Here is a 20,948-nt window from a genome sequence, read left to right as displayed (position 1 = left end):
ATTCGCCATTTTAAAATCAGCTCCATTTCATTAAAAGAAAAAAAAAATACGCATCTCTCAAATGGCTCCTTCTGCAGTTTAATGTCAATGTCCGCGTTCTTGATGTCACGTTGAATTCTTCGTAATTTCCTAAAACCTCTAAGACAGACGAGTGCAGATCTTAAGGTATTCCTGGAGGCTAAATCGAATGTTTCGGATCATGACCTTTTTTTAACATACGCAAGATAACTTAAAATGGGACATGTACGCCAAATTTCAGAGATCAGGACTGAAGCGTTTGCGAGTAATAAGCAAGGGAAGTTTGGTTTCTACGGGGTCTTTCGCGGGGAAAACACGGACTGCCTACTGCGAAAATCCTTGCGTCGTCTTCGTGTACAATTCCCCAAAGAGTATGATGTTGACAGATCTGTCAATAGTGCTCTCTTTTACGTGAAAGATGAGACTGTTCTGGATCTCTAGATGGATGAAATAAAATTTGTCTTCGTTTAAAACATCATCTTTTGCGATCAAGTCAGTGACGACAATATTGGAAATGAAAGCGTGGATGCTATTGATGCGAAGAATTTCTTCAAAACCGGTAATTTGAACATCTCAGCAGTCTATTACGTGATTAATATTGTTTGTTGTAATATCGCAATTCGCTTCTTGGCGCGATAATTTTACGAATAAACGCTATTTCTTATTTCACCACTTAGCCAACTACCTAAAAGCACACACCATTCCAATACATATATTTTTTCAGGTTTGCTGGAACGCCGAACGGGTCCTAGTCGCGTCGCGTAATCCAACAAACGGCGAATTAGACTAAAATTATGCGGCTTCGCCGCCCGCTAGATCGATCCATCGTGCGCTAGATGCGCGCTCCAAAAATTAGGAGAAGAAAAGGCTGCTCGCAGTCTAACGGCGATCTTGAAGCCAGGAGAAAACAGGAGAGAAATGCGTGATTCTCCAGCCAGCTTCCCGCAACTTATCAAAATCTGGCCCTATCCTCGACTGTGATCCTGAACTACAAGCTTCGTTACCCTTTTCGGACTTCCCCTTCATCGTGTGTAACCGCTTTTTCGGCGGCGTCACTTCGACTTTTCCCTTTTTTAAACCTATACATTTCCTTTAAAACTAGCTTCTTCGATCAAATGTGTTTGTCTGTTTGATTCAACGCCGTCACGCTGTTGGGGTTCTGTTGCGGGTGCCGTTGCTATGCAGAGGTGTCATTGTTTATAATCGCTTCTCCTGATTGGTTTCGCGGGAAAAATAGCACCCCAAAAAAGGAAAGAAAGGGCCTAGAAAGGACCGTTTTTGATGATTTACCGCTGTAAACTGTTATTACAGGCGTAAAAAAACATGGCTGCCATTGAATCCAAGCCGACGGAAGCTTTCAAGCCGATTTTTTGACGATTCCTTAGCAATTTTTGAGAAAAAAATGCATGTTGATTGAAAGGTGGGAGCGTGTTCATTTAAAATTATTTCCCAAGGCTTATCAGAAGGGCTTGAAACTTGGCAGCCATAAAATACGTACTTGAACGAACATTTTTGTGCGAGTACGTCAAATGCCTTCAAATACAAGACTCGTAGTGGCGTCACATTTTTTATGAGATTGCATAATTACATTTGTAGACATATTTTTTTTCCGTTTGAGTTTTCTCTGACGTACTCCCACACGATTCTAGGTCTTAACATTACACATCATTTGGCCAACGCTTTTTGAAATGCAGGACATTCTCTTTTAGTTTTATAGAGATATGCCAAATGACAAGATTTTGACCACGCCCATAAACAGATCAAATTTCACGAATTCCTTTCATTCTTTCGGAATAAAAATATTTTTTGAAAAAACTACATGCAATAACAAGTTAAATGTGAAAATTTCATGAAGTTTAAGTGATTTTTTCAACAGCTTTTATGCATGTAGATATGTGTTGAAAATGTGCAAATTAGCCTCCAGGAACACCTTAACAGTGCGAATGAAATTCGGCTTCTGATCCATGACATGGTTTTGGCATATTGCTCCCCTTTCTTAGTAGCAATTAGCTCCGCTAATGGACTATGGTATCTCAAGCATTCAATGCCCATTAATAATAATAATAATAATAATAATAATAATAATAATAATAATAATCCACAGTAATATTATGATCATTATAATAATAGAAAGTAATTATTTATCCTGAACAAATGAGTCAACAAAGATTTCTAAATTGATAACAACAAACAAAACTCCATGCTGGAGAGTGTATTCTAAGCTCTGAGACAAACGCGAAGCTATGAAAAAAAAAACAAACAAACAAACCGGTGAAGCAACTTTAAAAGACATCATACATACCGAAATGGCTTACAATGTGGTAAGAAGCTTTTTAGTTGCCCATGGGCTACTAGCGTCTCCTATGCGGCTGTTCTTGGAGTATTGTGTTAATTATCACCCACAAAACAGTTGCATATGAAACTTCCTACGTGCTGATGAGCAAAGCAAAATACAGAAGCAACAGTACAAAGGATAAGTTTTGGTCAATATCTGTTGGAAGGCATTCGTTGCCCCAGATTTTCAGATTTGTTTGCAGTTACTTTTGTAACGGGAGAAAGTCAATTCCCTTGTGTTTAGGATTGGGCGAAAATATTCAAATGTGGCAAATTATTCCAGTTATTATTATTAACCTTTTACACCTCAACAGTGATCAGCATCAAATTCCTATGTGTAATATCAGTGCTTATTCATCCCGTGAGGTCATGAGAATTAAAGAATATGAGGTAAGTTTTCTTGATATTTTAATAACTTCTCCCCAGTACTTTTATAAGATATGAGGGATTAAAGGGTTAATTACTATGTAAACCACGTAGAATAAGAATAGGATGAGCCCTTTACAAATCAACAGGTTGATACGAAGGAGGCTTGTCAAATCATTACTGACTAAGTAAGATATACGCTCATCTTTCTTTTGAACTTTCCAAAGGAGACCTTGAACGAGGATCTGAATGGGGTTTAGTGTTCAGTGTTATTTGTCCATAATATTTAGAGTTTACCGTTAAAAAATTGGCCAATTTTGTAACGTTTACTGTTTCCGGAGAAAATACTGTTAAGTGTTTGGAGGGTTTTTCGTGACAAAACCCGTAACCTTTTTAGCATTGTAAATTCTCAACTGCTCTTCCAAAATCAGTACATGGACTTTGAGCGTGTTCTTAAAGGGGCTGTAGTCTCTTTTTTCGACCCATGCGCGACAGTATTCTGGGAAACTGGAGCTTTGACAAGGAAGGAAGGACATTGATCTGTCATTTTTGTTGAGCATTGTATACTATTTTAATGATAAATAATATCCTGTTATTATGCAAATTAGAGTGAATTACAAGGATTTCTCTCGCTGAAAAACTCGTATCTTTACACCGAAAAAAATACACCTTTTGCTGTTCATTTACGCAAAATATACTTCATTTACGCCAACAGTTGAAACTACACGGCAAATATACGTTCATTAGCACTTCCATGAACTTCATTAACGCGATCGAACTTTCAAAAATTCAAACAGTTTCCCATAAAATTTGGACAAACAAAGCTCGATTACAACACTCAAAGGTTACAACACATCTTTATTACATTGAAACGTTTGTGTATGTAAAGTATAACATAAATTGTACATGCGGAAAATGTAATTTGGGGATTTACCTTGCTAAACACAACAATATTCTCTTGCTTTCGTCAACATTTTGACAGGTTCGTATATTTTTGACACCTAAAATCACTTGCGGTAAAATATTGCATTTTAGTGGTCACGTTTGTTCCATTGAAACAGAAACTTGCATATAACACAACGACAATAGAAATGCGGTCGGTTGAATCCACTAATAAGTTCAAAACCAGCTCACGATAAAAGTTCCTCGACGATGTCCACGGTATGAAATCGAGGAAAATCGTCGAAAAATCGTAAGAAAGAGGTTTTCGTCCAATCAGAATGCTGCATTTTAATTGTTTAAGCAAATTACGAAGTGTGTGCACAGGAAATTCCATAAATTCCTTTGCCGTTGACGCTATCATTCCTGGCCGGAGCATCACTTAACTAATAAGAGGTTCGCACAAGGATGATGATGATAATTAACAATTATTGCACGAGCGCGTCGAGTTGGCTTTTATCATCTCATATCCAACAAGCGCGAGTGGAATAATTGTTATATTAAAAACAACCAAGAAATATTGATATGTCTTGCTGGAACAACCAGAAAACAATTTAATGGTCGCTATTTCTCAGGCATGGTATTCTTGGTTTTTACATGACGTCATAAAAAAACTGGAATTCATAGCTAAACACAATTTTGGGTTTTTATCTTCATCACATAAAAGAAAATATAAATTTCCATTGGCTTGCTTGTTTTCAGCAGGATAGCATTCTTCGTTTTGGAAATAGAGCAGTTTGAATTTTAGATTTTTGCGCAGTGCGAGACAGATGGATTGCTGCTCTTAATATGTCACGTACATGAAAACATCGATTTGCCTCGTTTTTTTTTTTAGTTCTGATCAGCTAACATGTAATAGAAGCGTTTATGTCAATGTGTGAAAGTCCAGCAGAGAGAAGAAAAGCTTTGAAATAGCCAAGGTACGTAAACTCCAGATGTTTTTGCTTTCGCTGCATCTTCTTTGCACACAAAAGAGAAAATCCAACACCATACTTTACTCTATTAGAAATCCTTAAGCTAGAGAACATTTTTAAGTTGAAAATTGGTTCCCTTGTGCATAAATTACAATACAATAAATAAAGAAACACCACTTGCACTCCATGATCTTGTTTCCCTAGCTTCTGATATCCATAAATGCAATACCAGATTTGCCACCAGTCAAAACCTGTACAGACCATTTTCTAGAACTAATTATGGTTTAGCACGGTTTAGAGTAGTGGCATCACAAACTTTTTCTTCTTGATAGCCAAACATAAATAATATATAAAATTTAACGTATACTATATATATGCGTTATTGACCAAGCGTGAGGTCAAGATGGCTGGATATTGGCCAAGTTCTTTTTTTGCGTTTTATGGACCGAGACGAAGTCGAGGTTCATATAAACGCAAAAAAAGAAAAGAACGAGGCCAATATCCAGCCATCTTGACCGAACAAGCTTGGTCAATAAAGGATTTATTATATGGCTTTACCTTCAAGTTAAAACTACAACAACAAAACAAATCAGGACATGAAACTGCTCCACTCGGAAAAAAATTCTTCATAGCCGGCCGGTGCAAGATTTATTTTCAGTGCATTTTTGGATTAGCATGTAATCGTGGAAAACAAGGAATCCTAAATTATCTTACGGCTCTAACTTTATAATGGCTTAAAGGGAGTATACAATTATTGAGAACGAAAAATTCAGATTTTCGCAAGAGCGGGAAGATTTGAATAGAATCCGGCAAACTCGCCATTTTCAGCAGATCGCGGGGTGGCGTAAATAATAAACATTTTTCAGGATTTTTACACAGTTTTCGGCTTCCAATCATTAATTCTTGAATGAAACAATAGATTTTGAGATTATATGAAAACATAAGCCGAAAAAAAAACCCGGGTTATTCAGAAAACTGGGCGAAACTTTGACAAGATTTTGTTGTTTACAACAGGCAAGACGCGGCTAAATTAAAAACGTAAGTTTCTTCGGTGAACTTGAAAAAAAATACTTTTCTGAACTGCTCTAAACACTTAACGCAACTTCCACTACGCTATGATTTAAATACAGTGATTTCAAACCTAGAGAACTTATCAATTTGGCACTCGACTTGAGACAATAAGTTTTACAAAATCAATTCTATCTAAAATTACTACACGCAGAGCAACTCACCGATTCAACTCACATTCATTGTAGCTGAAACAAAATTTTCACTACACCAGGACGATTCCATTCTCTTTCCTTTCCTTTAGGTAAATGTTGAGAAAGTTTACCGAACTTTTTAGTGAGCTTTTTCCCCCCAAAAAACGAGAAAATCGAAGAAAAGATTGCATTGTTGTTGGGATTAACCTTTCGATGCCAAGCGGACGGGCAACGGGTAATCCCGAGCGGGCAAGATAGCTCCATCTTGCCCGCTCGGGTAGCCAATCACAGCGCAGGATTTGACTCATCTTGCCCGCTCGCGGAGCCAGCCATATAATAAACTTATGTATTTGCTGTAAACACTGTTTTCCTTACTGATGTATTTTCCTCTCTCAAGCCTAATTTAAGTAGCAGAGCTCTTCAACCAGTGTTATAAATTCTACTTCCCCCTATTTTATTTAACTGCACAGAGGTAGTGGCCAACACGAAAGCCTTGCTCCTTAAATGGCCTGACTACGCACCTCCTCCGTAGAAGGTAAAATCATTCAATAAATTGCTCTGCATGTTTAACTTTTTCTTACTATAAAATATATTGTACTTCGTTCTAATAAGTGTGAATAAAATTGAATTGAATTGAATTGCTGGTTTCCGGCCGCCATGTCAGTGGTGTCCTTCAGACGGGACACCAACATGGCGTCCCATACTAAACTCTGTAATTTTCTGTGGTACATTTTTTTGAATAGCTCGATTATGAGATATCGCACAGCCCTGTGGCTTTCACACTTTGTTTAGGTATCACTCTTCTACAACATAGCAATTTTTTGACTTTGTCTTTTGAATGGTTGAGGATTTTATTTTTTTACTTGCGAGACGACGTGTGAGGTGAAAACCACCAATAATGTATACCTGCCAACTCCATGCCTTAGGCGTGAGTCTCACGCCTGTGGGTTGAAAACTTCGATCTCACGCCGGCTCACGCTTGCGGGCCAATTTCTCACGCCTGGTTGAAAAATGTGAGTTGTTGCCATCTTGCTTGACACAATTTCCAAAAATATGTTAACTCAGACCCATGTTAGAACGAACACCATGTGCAAAAGGAATAAATGACAATACCCTCCTCGCTATCTCTGATTTTTGAAGGTGAAAAGCACTGGGAGCGAGCTCGCGTCTATACGCGTCCTGAGACTTCGGACGTCCTCGGAAGACTTCGGAGGTCTTCGGAAGACTTCGGAATTCTTCGGGAATCTTCGGAAATAATCGTGTCGTCTTCAAAAATCCCAGCACTCCCAGGATAAAAATCTCACGCCTATATCTTAGAAAAAGTTGGCAGGTATAATAATGGCTGATATACCATGGCTGCTAAGCCAATCAAAACTATGGAATTGCATTATACAATGAGAAGAAATATTAAGAAATATTATATGCAAAAATACTGTGAAGCAATTCATATGAAACTAGCTTCATGTACGTGCTGATAAGCAAGCAAATGCAGGGGTAACAAAAGAAGAGTTTTGGTTAATATCTGTTCGAAAGGCATTTGTTCCCCACAAAATCCAGATTTTATTGCAATGACTTTTGTAACATGAGAAAATCAATTCCTTTAGTTTTTAGATTGGGTAAAAAAAAAAAGACAATTTAGAATGCAATGTAACACCATAGGAAATCATAGTCAAAGGACTGGTCCTGAAACCTTGCCATGACAACAATGGTGCTGTAATTTATGTTGGAAGGTCAAGGGCCACAACCGTGCACAATCCTTTGTTTTAATGTTCACACTATGTACAGTTGAATATCTTAATGTTCAGGAACGTTCCCATTGGTCATTTGCTCCAACGCATTCGGGTCTGTGCACGGTCCAAAGCCAAAAATTCTAACAAAAACAAACAATGAAGTTTGTCAGGCTTCATAGCCATTGCCTATATTAACTATGGGGAGATTCAGATTCACAAAGTCAACCACAGCCTAGAAAATCTGGAGATAACACTTTGTTTATTAAAATTTTCTTTAACTTAACTATTACCCTAAGGAATCTGAACGAGTACAACTGAGTCATCCTCTTCAAATATCCCTATTTTAAAAAGGCCCTAAAATGGTCTGAGAAATTTCTACAGCCCATTTTACAGTTGTGAGCTTAAGTGAATGGGCCTTAGGCTGAAACTAGCTTTGTTTTGATACAAACCCCCATGCTTCTCATACATAAATACAGATCTTATTATTAGTTACCTTGACAACAAAATGGGTTTCATACAAAACGCAGTTTGGTTTGTATCAAGACAAAGTCAATTACAGCCTCGCTTTCAGTCAACACTCAAAGGCTAGGTCACTGAGCCCACAACTGTAAAATGGGCTATTACCGTATGTTTCTTCAGTTTTCTCCCGGGGGCTGGGTGAGGGGGGGGGGGAGGGGGGGAAAAGAAAACTTAATAATGATATGACGTATATGACCTATATGGAGATGTGCCGCTGGACAGGGTATGATTTTTAGCTCCTATTGCCCTGAATAGTGTATACATACGGTAATTTTAAGCAAATTTTTTGTAATGAATGTCTGGAGTCTGGACCCATCCTAGACAGGGTATGGCTGGAAGACTGTCGCCATGTATTTATCAATGCACGACCAGAGGTATTTATCTGCATCTATTTAGCAGCGGGATTATCAGTCAACATTAAATTACTTTCAGGACTAGATATTAGCACTATTGTTTTCAGTACCTAAATAGGGTCTTAAGGACGGTGCCTACCAATACAGAAGTATTTTGCGTGGTTTATGACTATGCAGGAAAAGCAGATCTTAGCAAGAGGAATGGGAATCCAAACAGAAAATTGGGGGTAACCACACATTTTTTAGAGATAATTAAGCAACAATAATTCTAAAAAGCTGTAAAATATAAAGGAATGTATGGCGTTTTTTTTTCCAAATTGAAGCTTTATTATCTCTGAAAAATGTATGGTTACCCCCAATTTTCTTTTTGGATACCACAAGCACTTCTTAAGTTCTGCTCTCTCCACATAGATTAAAACTGGGCACAAATATCCGTGTATTAGTAGGAACACCCATAGGAAACCTGAGTATCTCGAGATGCGCAGAACGTATGCACAGTAACAAAAGTAGACACCATCCTTAGGATAGAGGGCACTCTCCTACTCAGGGTAAGTATTTAAGGTTTTTTTTTGCCCTAAACACTTAATAGGGTCAGGGTTTCAACCCCCCAGTGGCACTCCTATAACCAAACATGCCCCCCCCCCCCCTCCCTCCCACCAGACTTTTCTCCTTTCAAGGGTTTCCCTGAAAACATAAGGCAACTAAAGACCTCAAAGGATAACAACAACTACAATAATATCCCCAAGAAATTTTGTTTGCAACAAAATGGCAAAACAAAAATAAGTTATCAAATGAAGGGGTGCGTGGAATAAGACCCTAAGTGACTTTTGATGTAAGTTCAAATTCTCCTTTTGTTTCACAAGCGAATACAAGACAACTATGAAGGAGAATCTAGCAATTTATTAGAAGTCACTTAGGGCTTTGTTCCAGGCACCCCTTCAAATGTATGCTTTCAACCATTTAACAAGTTACAAATTTGGAGCCGCCATTTTGAAGAAGAAGTTCTGCGCCAATTTTCTTCCCCTACGATTTAAAATTGTTTCTTCACAGGTGTAAGAAGAACGATGCTGTGAAATGCAGTTACTAATACGCAGAAGTAGCTGCGAGTCCATTTTTTCTGTAAATTGACTAACATTAAGGTGCTTTAAATACCTACATGAGGCCACAACAGAATCAATAGAAACCTCACTAATATTCAAGCAGCCTATCACATCCAAGTAGGTCAGTTTTGGACAACATGAGGCAAGGGCCTTCACAGAATCGCTAGTGATTTGTGCACAAGATTGTGAGCCCCTGAATGACGCGTCAAAATATTGCAGTTTATTGCATCCCTTCACAAGGCTGATAACTCCAAGATCAGTAACTTTATGACACCCAGCAATACTGAGAAATGTTAGCTCACGACAGCTGTTGCCGATTTGCTTCAAGGTCCTATCTGTGATCTTGGTGCAGTAGGACAAATCCACATGACAGAGAGAAAGCAACAAGACTTTGTTTGACTTCAAGTCCAAATCGTTAACATATGAGCAGACTTGCATGTCTAGGTACTCAAGCTTGGTGCAGTTTTGCACAATGTCATTGATGCTGGTTCTTGTAATACGCAAGCATTCTGAGATCTCTAAACTCTTCAAGTTTTCACAGTACGTTGCAATTACTTTGACAGACACGTCAGAAATTCCCAGACAGCCACAGGTGTTTAGGTGAAGCAACTTGATGCAATGTGTCGCAATAGCAGCAATCCCTTTGTCTGTCACACCTTGGCACCATTTTACATTTAACAGCTGTAAATCAAGGCAGTTTTTAGCAATGCTTTCAACTGCTACATCAGTTATATTCCCTGCTGGCCTTGGTAATTCACAGCCACAAACATTCAAACTCTGCAACAGTTTACAATGTTTTGCCACACTTTCTATGGAGACATCAGTAACGCAAGGGCAACCTTTGGCAATGAGGTGCTGTAGATTAGGGCAAAACTGAGCGACAATTGAAACACCTTCATCATCAATGCCAGGGCAGTATGAGATATCTAATAGTTGTAACTGAGGAGAAGTGTAACTTAAAACAGATAAAATGGAATTACTGAGTTCCATACAACCTGATAGTCCTAACTCAAGCAAGTCAAACTTGCTTTCTGTCAGGTCTACTTCTTCTTCAGTGATTCCTGAGTTGGAGATATAAAACTTCTTCAAACTTTGGCTCATTTGTAGAGCATCTAAAACTTCTTTGGTCAGGTAGAAATACACCTCATTGGAATCTTCGTCACCTTCACAAGTAACTGTTATTTTCTGCAATGATTTGCATGCACAAATCAAATCCTTTAGAGCGTTGGGCGAAACATTTGTTTTGTACGCTGTGATGCATAAGCATCTGAGAAAAGTGCATTTCTTTTTTATCACTTCCATCCCAAAATCGCTCGTTGATCGACATCCTGACAACCTAAGTACTTCTAAAGTGGGGCATCTCTTGGCGATGAGTTCGATGTATTTATCATTAACTTGAAGACAATTCGATAGATCAACTTCCTTTACACTGCCACTCCAGGATAAAATTCGTTTTAGCACCTCATAAGAGAAACCATCGCAGTTTGGAAATGATAGCTTTTTCCACAAGCTCGCATCTTCCACCAAACGGCACCATGCCGTACAAACTCGCCGCAACCTAAAGAGGTTAAAAATACGTTCCTCGGCCACAAAGCTGAATATTTTCAAAACAACAGTCTCTGGTAAATCTTGGAAATTGACTTCTGCTGCCATGTTACTTTTCCTTTCACCGTAAATATACGTTTTAGCTGGTTCGCTGAGTTGCTAAAGCTTTACACCACAGTTGTATTTATCCGCCATTTTGGAAAAACCGTGAGAGATTGGAACGAATGTAAAAGGTTTAGTTTCCAGTCCTTCGCACCTCTGTACCTCCCCTTATTATTATTTTTTTTAAAATTTATTTTATTTTTATTATTGGGACTCATACTTACTCTCCATCTATACGATGATTCCTTACCCAAGTATCTTTTTTTTAATATTAATAAGGTAATAATTAAACAAGGAGTTTCAATGTGAAAATAAGTGCTGGCATTAGAGGAGGAAGAAAATACTGACAATACAATATGAATGAGATAAAGTACAGTAATCTCGTAGCCAGATCTCCCACGGTCAGACGGAGGGGAGATCTCACATTTCGACATTCCCATTCCCGAACCAACTGAGATCAGGGTACGAGATTAAAAGTACAGTAGAAGCCCACGAGAAATGAAAAATTACTGGTGTCATCCGTATTCATGAAATGCTGTCGGCCTCGTGCTGCAGCTATATATACATATATCTCTGGTCATCTCTTTCTCCCGACAGCAAAACCGAAAAAACTTCTGGCGCCTATGGTAGTGTTTTCCATATTTGAATGCTCTAAATGTCACAACAATTAAGCTTATGTTCTTCAGAAATCGCTAGCCACCTTTCAGCAATACAAACGCATTTTGAAGAATGTTCAGCGTCAGCGAGCGAACTACAGTTTAATACTGTGGTCGAGAAGTGTTCTTTAAAATTTGAGTTGCCGGACACAGAAATCGTCAGCCAGTAAGGCTCATTTATGATATCTCTCAGTTAGTACGCGCGGTGTGATTGGTCAGTTTTACTCTACGGCCCGCTAAACTAGCTTTTGAAAGTTGTTCCTTTCCCGCACACTCAAGTAACCGCAGAGATATAACAAATATCTTACTAGCCTCGTTTTCTCGGTCCTTCGCGCTTGGGCCATAAATCAACGAGGAAAAACGAGGATCCGTAACTAACAGTACAGACCTCAGGAACTCGGTAAGTAAGCAAGAGTTATGTATTCACAGGGGGTAGGCGAAACTGACAGGACACCCACCAGATTTAGAAGCACTCTGCTTTGTCTTCGTACCCTTTTAAAAATAAACAATCGTATGTCAATAAATGAAACTGATCACGTGAAAAGATGGCGGAAAATTAAAACCGTAAGTGGAATAATCATCTGGAAAATATTGTCTTTACGGACAACCAAATTCTTAAAACTGTTTAAACTGTTATCGGAGTAAGTATAAAGCAGTTTTTCACGAAGGGATTTCAAGTTATGGGTAGGCGTTGCATATTGATTTTTATTTCCGTTGGTTGTGAATATCTAAAACTAGAATGTTTATTTTTTCCAAGACTGAAAACTTTTAATAAGCTTGTGAAAAGTAAACTTACGTTCAAACAACATCAGAAATGTGAAATAATATATAATCATTTCACGGTGCTGTCACAAAATATTATTCTGCTTAAATTACCATTGAAGAGCAGTCGCAAAAGATTAAATTCGCTCAATGCTTTTTATTCGCCTCGAGCTAGTTTCTTTGGATCTTGCACAATTATAAATTCGCTTATACAATAAACTTGGAGCTGGAGCAACGTGTTCAGGTAAGTATTATGTATTACTAACTTTTCAAAAAAAAAAAAAAGAAAAAAACACTACACTTTGCACTTTGCTTACTACACTTTGCCTCAAGGGAAACGTTTGAGAGTAAAAATGCGAGCTCCGCAACAAAGCATATATAATTATTGCTTTTATGTACCGGCGAAACAAATGGATTTTCCACTAACGTAAACATTTCGTATTTTAATATTTACTACTTCGATTCCAACTTGGCCTTGGTAATTAAAATTAAGCGAGTTGCATTATCTAGGCTACATTTATCAATCTGCAAATGACCCGTAAAATTTCGATCTTCACTTACTCTTTTTCAGCTTGGAAGCCTCTTTGTTCAACGTTCACAAGATCATGGCTATTTCTATTGAATATATGCGAAATTTAACACCCGTTTCAAAATTACCTACTTTATATTTGCTTTTGGGTTGTGCTTTTAATTAGAAAACGCAGTCGTTAAATCAACGAACGGTCACAAACACAACAGGCACTGTCAGTGGCAGCCATCGAACAGGTGATTTTTTGCATCAGTGATGTGTGAGTAAAAGTCATAATATCAGAACTTTATAATCCTTTTTACACAAGTAATAGCTAGAAGGCGAAAGAAAGAAGTAAAGAAGGAATGGTAAGGTGGAAATGTCTATTTAGCTGGTTTACGACGAGTTCTCATTAATTTTCAATTCAGCTTCCATTCGCATACAAGTTGAAGCGGTTTGAATGTCATAGGTCGAATTCACGTCTCGTGTTCTTTTCATTTTTCATGTTCGCATCCTTAATAAGATCTGCCGGTTGTATTCTGAAAATCACGAGCACAAAGTAAGACCATTTGAAATCCGATTTTAAGGAATGCAAGAGCGGCTGTATTGTCAATAACGTGATGCATCCAGCAATTCCTCCTAACCTCACTTAATGTCCTTCGCTGCATAACTACTTTTAGCTAAGATCACGCGTATGTCCTCTTTTGCAGGAGATATCACAGATATATCCTGCCATGTTCAAGATATTTTCCCATGTTTTATGGCTTCGAATCGCCTACAGCCATGGCTTGGTGTTGGTGGGTGATAAATGCGTGACATCTGTTCCAGGAGTTTCTCTTCTGAAGCACAGCTACAAGTCAATTGTGGTGCAAGACATGTTTGTGTGTTACCACCAGTGTAAACACGACAAGTTGTGTCAGAGTTTGAACTTCCACAGAGATCGAAACGTATGCGAGTTGAACAACCGGACAATGTCTGTAAGTTCGCAGCTCGATTTTGCTCCAAATTTGGATGCATTTTACTTGGAAAATCCGCATCGAGGTGAGTGTCAGCTTTCATTGACAATACCTGTAATCATGTGAGCACCATAGGCCTTATCACGTTTTTCGACGCCATTTTGACGAGTGGGCAAACAGGCGTGAAATAACAGTGTTTGTATGGAAATCCGATGTCAAATAATTTTCATTTTCACATTTTCGCTTCTGACAAATTCATGAATTGGAAACTTTTGGCACCAGGAAAAGGAGTCTAAGAGAAAAATTGGAGGGATGTAGCTGTGCCAGAAAGCGTCCAGTCGTGTTTTGAACTTTCCATACATTTCCCTGTATTTTTTTTTCCCGTGAACTATTATTAGCAGTCACGGCTGGTACGCTTTACAGACAAATATATGGAAAGTTCCAAACACAACTGGGCGCTTTCTGGCACAGCTACATCCCTCCAATTTTTTTCTTAAACTTTTTTCCTAGTACCAAAAGTTTCCAATTCATAAATTTTTGACATCGGGTTTCTATACAAACACTGTCGGTTCTTTCAAGCCTGTTTGCCTACTCGTCAATATGGCGTCGAAAACCGTGATAAGACCTATTCTCACCAAGGAAAACACAATTTTGCCATCGTCCTGTTTGCTACAACAGGAACGTTTGCTTTGACACAAGTACTTCTTTCCAATCTGAGTGCTGCATCTTGCTTATAGGGCCCTGAAACCACTTTATACGCGCAATGCTCTTTAACAAAACTATAATTTATCTTCCTAGATTTTGAAAGTAAGCTAAATTTTAAAAGTTATAAAGATTTTAGATAATGATTTTATGGTGCATGTTGGATAAGTTTTCACAGCTAAAAAAAAAGAAAAAAAAAAAACAGTCGATAAGACTGGACGAATATAGATATAAAACTTTTATCGGGCCCAGCCGGTAAGTTACCTAGTGCATAAATGGGTACCGCGAAATAGCTGCGGGGATTTTTAGCACTCTTACGTACTGCTGGACTCAGCTACCCAATATTTTCCGATTGCCACAATATTGCTTTGCACCTTGTACGTAATCATGACCTATTTTTAGGAAGAGTGCTGTGAGTTTTAAATGGTTTTAAGCAGTTAATACATTAACTTCGCAATTTTCAACAGCTATATCTTAACGTGAATTGAGAAACCGTCGCAATACTGAGACTAACTCGTAAAACTTATGACGCTCGAAACATTCCCTTGTAAGATTCAGGAGGATAGTTTTAAAGACTGATTTTACGAGACGCATCTTCTTGATTGCAATGAAGCAATTGGCATTTGATATCGGCCCCCTGGTTGTAATGTTTTCAGGCTTTAAGCATGCGATACCAGACTGAATTGAATGGTGACTAGACGCATTCTTTGATTCACTTACAAACACTGTTCAGACTATTCTCAATTTTTCCGTCACCCCATGCCACTTGAAATAATAGAGGTTAGTGAGTTTGGAAGGGATCGCTCAATTTTTTTTAAGTTTGTAGATAAACACATTCCGATTAAATTATTCACGGCACTCAAAGCGGCGGCTTCTTGATAGCAGACAATTGGTTCGCATTCTTATTTGTGTTGACTAAGTTGAGGAAAAACAAATTCAATGCGACTAAATTCAACAAAAAAGAAAACCGTCGACGAATTTTCTTAAATTAATTGTCCTCTTATAAAAAGACACCTAACGCTATCTATCCTTTTTAAAGTTAGCATATTTAGATCATACTTTCAAGTATTGTTTTCTGATTCATCTTTGTCTTTTTCTCAATTTGTCGTTGAGCTTAAAATGTAAATAAGACTCAGATGAGATGTCGTGTCTAATTTATCGGGGGCACCCAAAGAGAAATGGACTTGTAAAACGTGGACTTGTAAAACGTAAGGGCCGATTATTTAAACGAAGTTTAGACAGCGTTTATGAAAGTCGTCTGAACCCATGTTTAAGCCATAAGTATTTGTGCATTTCCTGCATGCACGGTCATTCACAAGGTATCAATGGCAATTGCGAAACCCAAAGGACATTTCTTGTCATTCCCTGATAACGTGAACCCACATTATGATCCAAACAAAGAAAATGCTTCGGCATTTATTAGCAGAGAGCTGTTTTACACCATCAACGTTCAAGCCGTTTGTACTAGTAATGCGTTTATCACTAATATTTATGTGCCTTTTGGATATGTTAGGCTCGCAAGGTATCGTGGTAAAATGTACAGCGGCCATATTTCTTTTCAGTACGGTGGGTTATGTAAGCCTTTATCTTTTTGACAGCATTTCTAGGTAAGTCGCCATTACAACCTGCTATATCATGCCGAGAAATCAAGGACTCATCTGAAGGACTGGCGCCTAGTGGTCGATATTGGCTGATATCGAGTGGGTCTGGAAACCAGGCTGTCGGTGCTTATTGTGACATGGAAAATGCAGGTAAGAAGGAAAACCGATGGTGACGTGATTGAAATCCTATCCGCGCGACAATGGAGTATCTTTGATACGACCATCAATAAATGAAATTTTGTTCCCGTCAACAGGGCCGGGTAAAATTTAAGAGTTATTATAAAATTTATGAGTAAAAAAATATATCGAAATGTCAAATGTTTTGTTTATAGTGGAAATGCACTTAGCTACCCAAAGTTAGTTTACAGGCACTCCACTCAGAAACAACGGGAAACAAATAATCAAATTAAACAGAACAGGTTAAAAATCCCAACTGGCAGGAGGCAAACCAACTGGCCATTTACGAGTGTGGCCGAAGACGAAGCTTGAGTGCATTCATATGCTAGAACTGGCCGGCTAAAGCGGCCAGTCTGTGAATGGAAGGCGTCATTTTGAAGGGATGGTGCTACAAAATCTTGAAAGATAATCACTCCGAAAACGGTATGCGCTGTTTTCAGGAAATTCGAAGAACTAACATAAACTTATCCTTCAAATTGGTACATTCTATAGTCCTGCCGTCCAGTTCTAGACGGAAATGGAAAGCGCCCACGTATGACACCGAGAAACCCTTCGGTAACGAGTTAAAGGCTTCGGTACCGACTCCAAGAAATGTTTTCGCCTAAGCACTTGTTGATCGTCCCAGAACTCACGCATTCTCGACTCCAGACCTCGCAACAGCTGACCGCATCAAAAATTACAAGATGATGTCGGATTTGACGGATTCGGAATAAAGAGAAAGACTTTCATGCTTGTAATCTCTCCTTTCTTCACAGTGGAGGTAGCGTGCACAGGAGACCCATGCACAAATGGTGGAACATGCGAATACCAGGGCGAGGGAAAGTACACATGTCGATGTTTGCCAGGGTACACGGGAACTCATTGTGAAATCGGTAAATACCGCTAGCTTTGTTTTATTAGTAATTCTTGACAGTGGCAAATGAATAACTTCCAACATAGCCCATAGACAGAAATCAAACATTTCCATACAACATCTCGAAGGATGAACTTACACGTTAAAGGGAGGACAGAAGGGCAAGATTTCATTTTGTTTGTATCTTCCAATTTATTGAGATATTATGAAGACCCTTTGTAGTGATATGTGTTCAGTTTGTCACCAGCATAAGACTACTAACAAATAATTAACAGTCGATACCGATGGAAGAAAAGCTCGGCTACTTCCACAAATAGGTCCACTTATGAACCGTTATGTACGCTATTTCACGTAAAGTGACGTCTATTAAGTGCATCTCTACTACAAGAGATCTGGCAAGAAACGCCTTGGTAAGTAATATGGAATTGAGAGGACAAGCGTTGGTCTCAAATAGTAGTTCAGGTACATGAGGTCATTTCTAGGACGTGTTCACTAGATCTTAGACAGAATTTCTCAAAGTTGCCATCTTACCTTCATCGTACCAAGGCAAGGCGTACGTTTTGTTTCTACTTCATAATTAAATCATTTCCCTTTAAACGATTTTAAATACATGATTTTGGTTTCGTTGTCATTGTCACCATCATCATCATCATCATCATCATCATCATCATCATCATCATCATCATCATCATCATCATCACTGTCATCGTAATCACAATCGTCACCGTGATCATCGCCATCGTCGTCGTCGTTACCGTCATCATCATCATCATCATCATCATCTGGCATGTCAAAGTGTGTGAACTTTCAAAACTTTAGTTCTAAGACTTCTACTCTTGTCATTACTATGACCTTTCATTTTCTTTTTCTTCACAGGCCCGGAATGCAACTCTTACACTGTGAATAAGCAAGCAGACCGCAGCGTCACATATAATTCAGGCGGCTCGTCAGTCAAATGTGACAGTGCACTTGCGACAGCCTGGTACCGCTTTAATGGCACTGCGGGCTCCAAAATACCCACCTCATGCATCCCATCTAACAAGTGTAACACACACGCAACGGGTTGGCTCGATGGAGCTCATCCCACTCCCCAGGATGGAGTCGTTAATAGAAGGGTTTGTTTCAACTGGAACAGCAAATGCTGCAACTGGCAGGTGTCAATCAAAGTTAAAAATTGTGGATTGTTTTACGTGTACAGACTACCGAAAACACCAAACTGCTCTCTTCGTTACTGTGTCACCAAGTGAACGTGATAATTGATGTCCACTTTTTACCGCTCATAAGGAAAAACAAAACCGCTTATCTGGAAACAGACCGCACCATACTTCTTAAAATGTAAAAGTAAAAAAATAAATAAATAATGAAGTAAATGTATTTATACAAGGTAAGATTTAGAGCTAGAAGCTTGTGGGGCCGTGTAATCAAACAAATATTTTAAACAGAACAAAAACTCTCTAAAAATCCCAACTGGCAGGGAGGCTTACCAGTTGGCTTTTTATCAAGCGTGGACGAAGACTTGAACAGGGGACTACCCCGAAACAAATCCAGCTAGTGGTCAGAGGGGGGACTTGAACCTTAGGATTCCATCATAGTTAATTGAGGGACTGGTTATGAAACCTTGCCATGTTCAAAGTTGATAACAATGGTGCTGCAATTTAGGTTGGAAGGGCCGTGACCGTGCACAATCCTTTGTTTAACGTTCACACTACAGCTGAATATTTAACAGGAACGTTTCTATTGACCAGTTGCTCCAACACATTTTAAAATCTATTGTGGTTTGTGCACGGTCAAGGCCAAAAATGTTAACAAAACATACAACAAAGAAACTTGTTTGGCTTCATAACCATTCTCCTATTTTAACTTTGACTCCATATTATGAATCCGCGCCCCTAACCATGCACTCGACCACGTCGCTTCCCTAGCTCCTGACCTTTAAACATCAGGGCCAGGTTGTTCGAAAGCCGATTAACGCTATTCCACGATTAAAAGTTAACCGAGGTTTTCATCTCGCTCATTAAAGATGATTTTAAAGGCTCATTTTAAGCTAATGATAAAGGAAAGTCTTAGACAAAACTTCGGGACAAAAATCTTTTGGAAGAATCCTTATGGATTAGTGAATATACTCGAATCAAAGTTCACGTTAACCCAGGATTAGCTTAATCGGGCTTTGAACAACTGGGCCCAGTTTTAAAGTTTTTACTGTTACGCCACGGAATTGTGTTCAAGTTACGAGGATGACAAGCTTTTTCTGTAAGTAGGAGTACCTCAGTAAAAGAGTGAACAGGGTTGGTCCAGACTCGAATTTCAAAGTTCTCGTCACATTTTTTGCCATTTTTGTTTTCGTTTTCCTTCCTCAAGCACAATAACCCTATTTAGACCGTGCTTCTTTCGTCTTCTGTTGTCTCTGGGGCCGGGGGAAGATCAGAGTTTATAATGGTAGTATTGTAACGCCCTTTAACATCCATAGCTATAGGCCCCTTTAGGCTTCAATGTGATGGTCACGTGTGCGATGACGTTACAAATGTTCTCAGAAGAAATTCTGAGATGGACCGAATGATTCATTGTGCCAGAACTAAAAAGGTGTAGCTATGTGTTCTATAATGTGGACATTAAATTTAATGTCCTGAATTGAAGAGATTTTAGTTTTATCAAAACGTTATTAGGACGTTTAATAGTCATGTCACCTATTTTCTTAGCTAATCGAATAAGCCCATTTATCCGGACAGATTTGCGTAAGGCAGAACTCAATGAGGGAAACGTTCTAATTAGTAGTCTTTGTATGCAAACTCGGCGATGCAGTGCTCTTACCGACTGAACTATCAAGCCAAATGGGCGCTTGTCACAATATGAATATATGTTTATGATTACAGGACGTTTAATAGTCATGTGACCTATTTCTTAACCAATAGAATTCACCCATTAATCCAGACAGATTCGTGCAAGGCAGAACTCAAACACAATGAGATAAACGTTGTAGTTGGCAGTCATCGTAGGCAAACTCGGCAGAACATTTTCAGTTTCTACTGATTCAAAGCCGCAGAGTTGCTGCCATGAATTCATTGTCTATGGAAACATTTCAAAGTCGGTAAGCTCCTTGGAGCTCAAACTAGTTGTCATTGTGAGTTATATGACGGCTCCACTGTGCTCAGAAGAAATTCTCAAATGGCCGATCACGGTTCATTGTGACCACGAACTAGTAAACATGTGAAGCTGTATGCTGTATCGCATAGACCTTAGTGTCCTGAATGATTTAGGTTTTCATGTTGTAATTATTACAAAAAAAAGTTACTTGGACGATTTTAAACGTCCTGTCACATGAAATGTTTGTTAGCTAATACAATAAAATGTACCGATTGTACAATAAAATGAGAGAGAAACTTTGTAATAAAACTCTTTTTTATTGATTAGAAACTGTCATAACTGGTCACGTGACATACATTTCAAGGCTTGAGGCCAGAAGTGAGTGATGTCCAGTCAAGTTCTGTAGCATACCAAGTTATGTGGTCTTTAAATAAACTTTTGGGGAGTTGCTTTTTTTTTTTGTATTATTGTTTCCTCAAATTTGGCCACAGCCATTCCATAACATGCTTGAGAATTCTCTTCCCTGTTGC

At 38.7% G+C, this 20,948-nt stretch overlaps 1 protein-coding gene across 1 annotated transcript; it reads right to left on the bottom strand.

Annotated features, from left to right (window-relative positions):
- Window positions 1-6,698: 6,698 nt before the first annotated feature.
- On the bottom strand, window positions 6,699-11,205 carry LOC146462927 (uncharacterized). The gene has a single exon (XM_085085217.1). The coding sequence runs from the start codon at window positions 11,126-11,128 to the stop codon at window positions 9,344-9,346; it is 1,785 nt and encodes a 594-aa protein (XP_084941343.1). The 5' UTR covers window positions 11,129-11,205; the 3' UTR covers window positions 6,699-9,343.
- Window positions 11,206-20,948: the final 9,743 nt, after the last annotated feature.

Source organism: Pavona decussata, unplaced genomic scaffold (genome assembly GCF_977016875.1).
Source record: "Pavona decussata unplaced genomic scaffold, jaPavDecu1.1 SCAFFOLD_184, whole genome shotgun sequence".
Taxonomy (NCBI): Eukaryota; Metazoa; Cnidaria; class Anthozoa; order Scleractinia; family Agariciidae; genus Pavona; species Pavona decussata.
Note: the sequence above shows the minus strand (reverse complement) of the source record. Positions and strands in the feature narration are given on the sequence as shown.

What these genes read in the sequence shown, in the direction of transcription:
- LOC146462927 (XM_085085217.1), bottom strand. Translation starts at nt 11,128, where the DNA reads ATGGCAGCAGAAGTCAATTTCCAAGATTTACCAGAGACTGTTGTTTTG.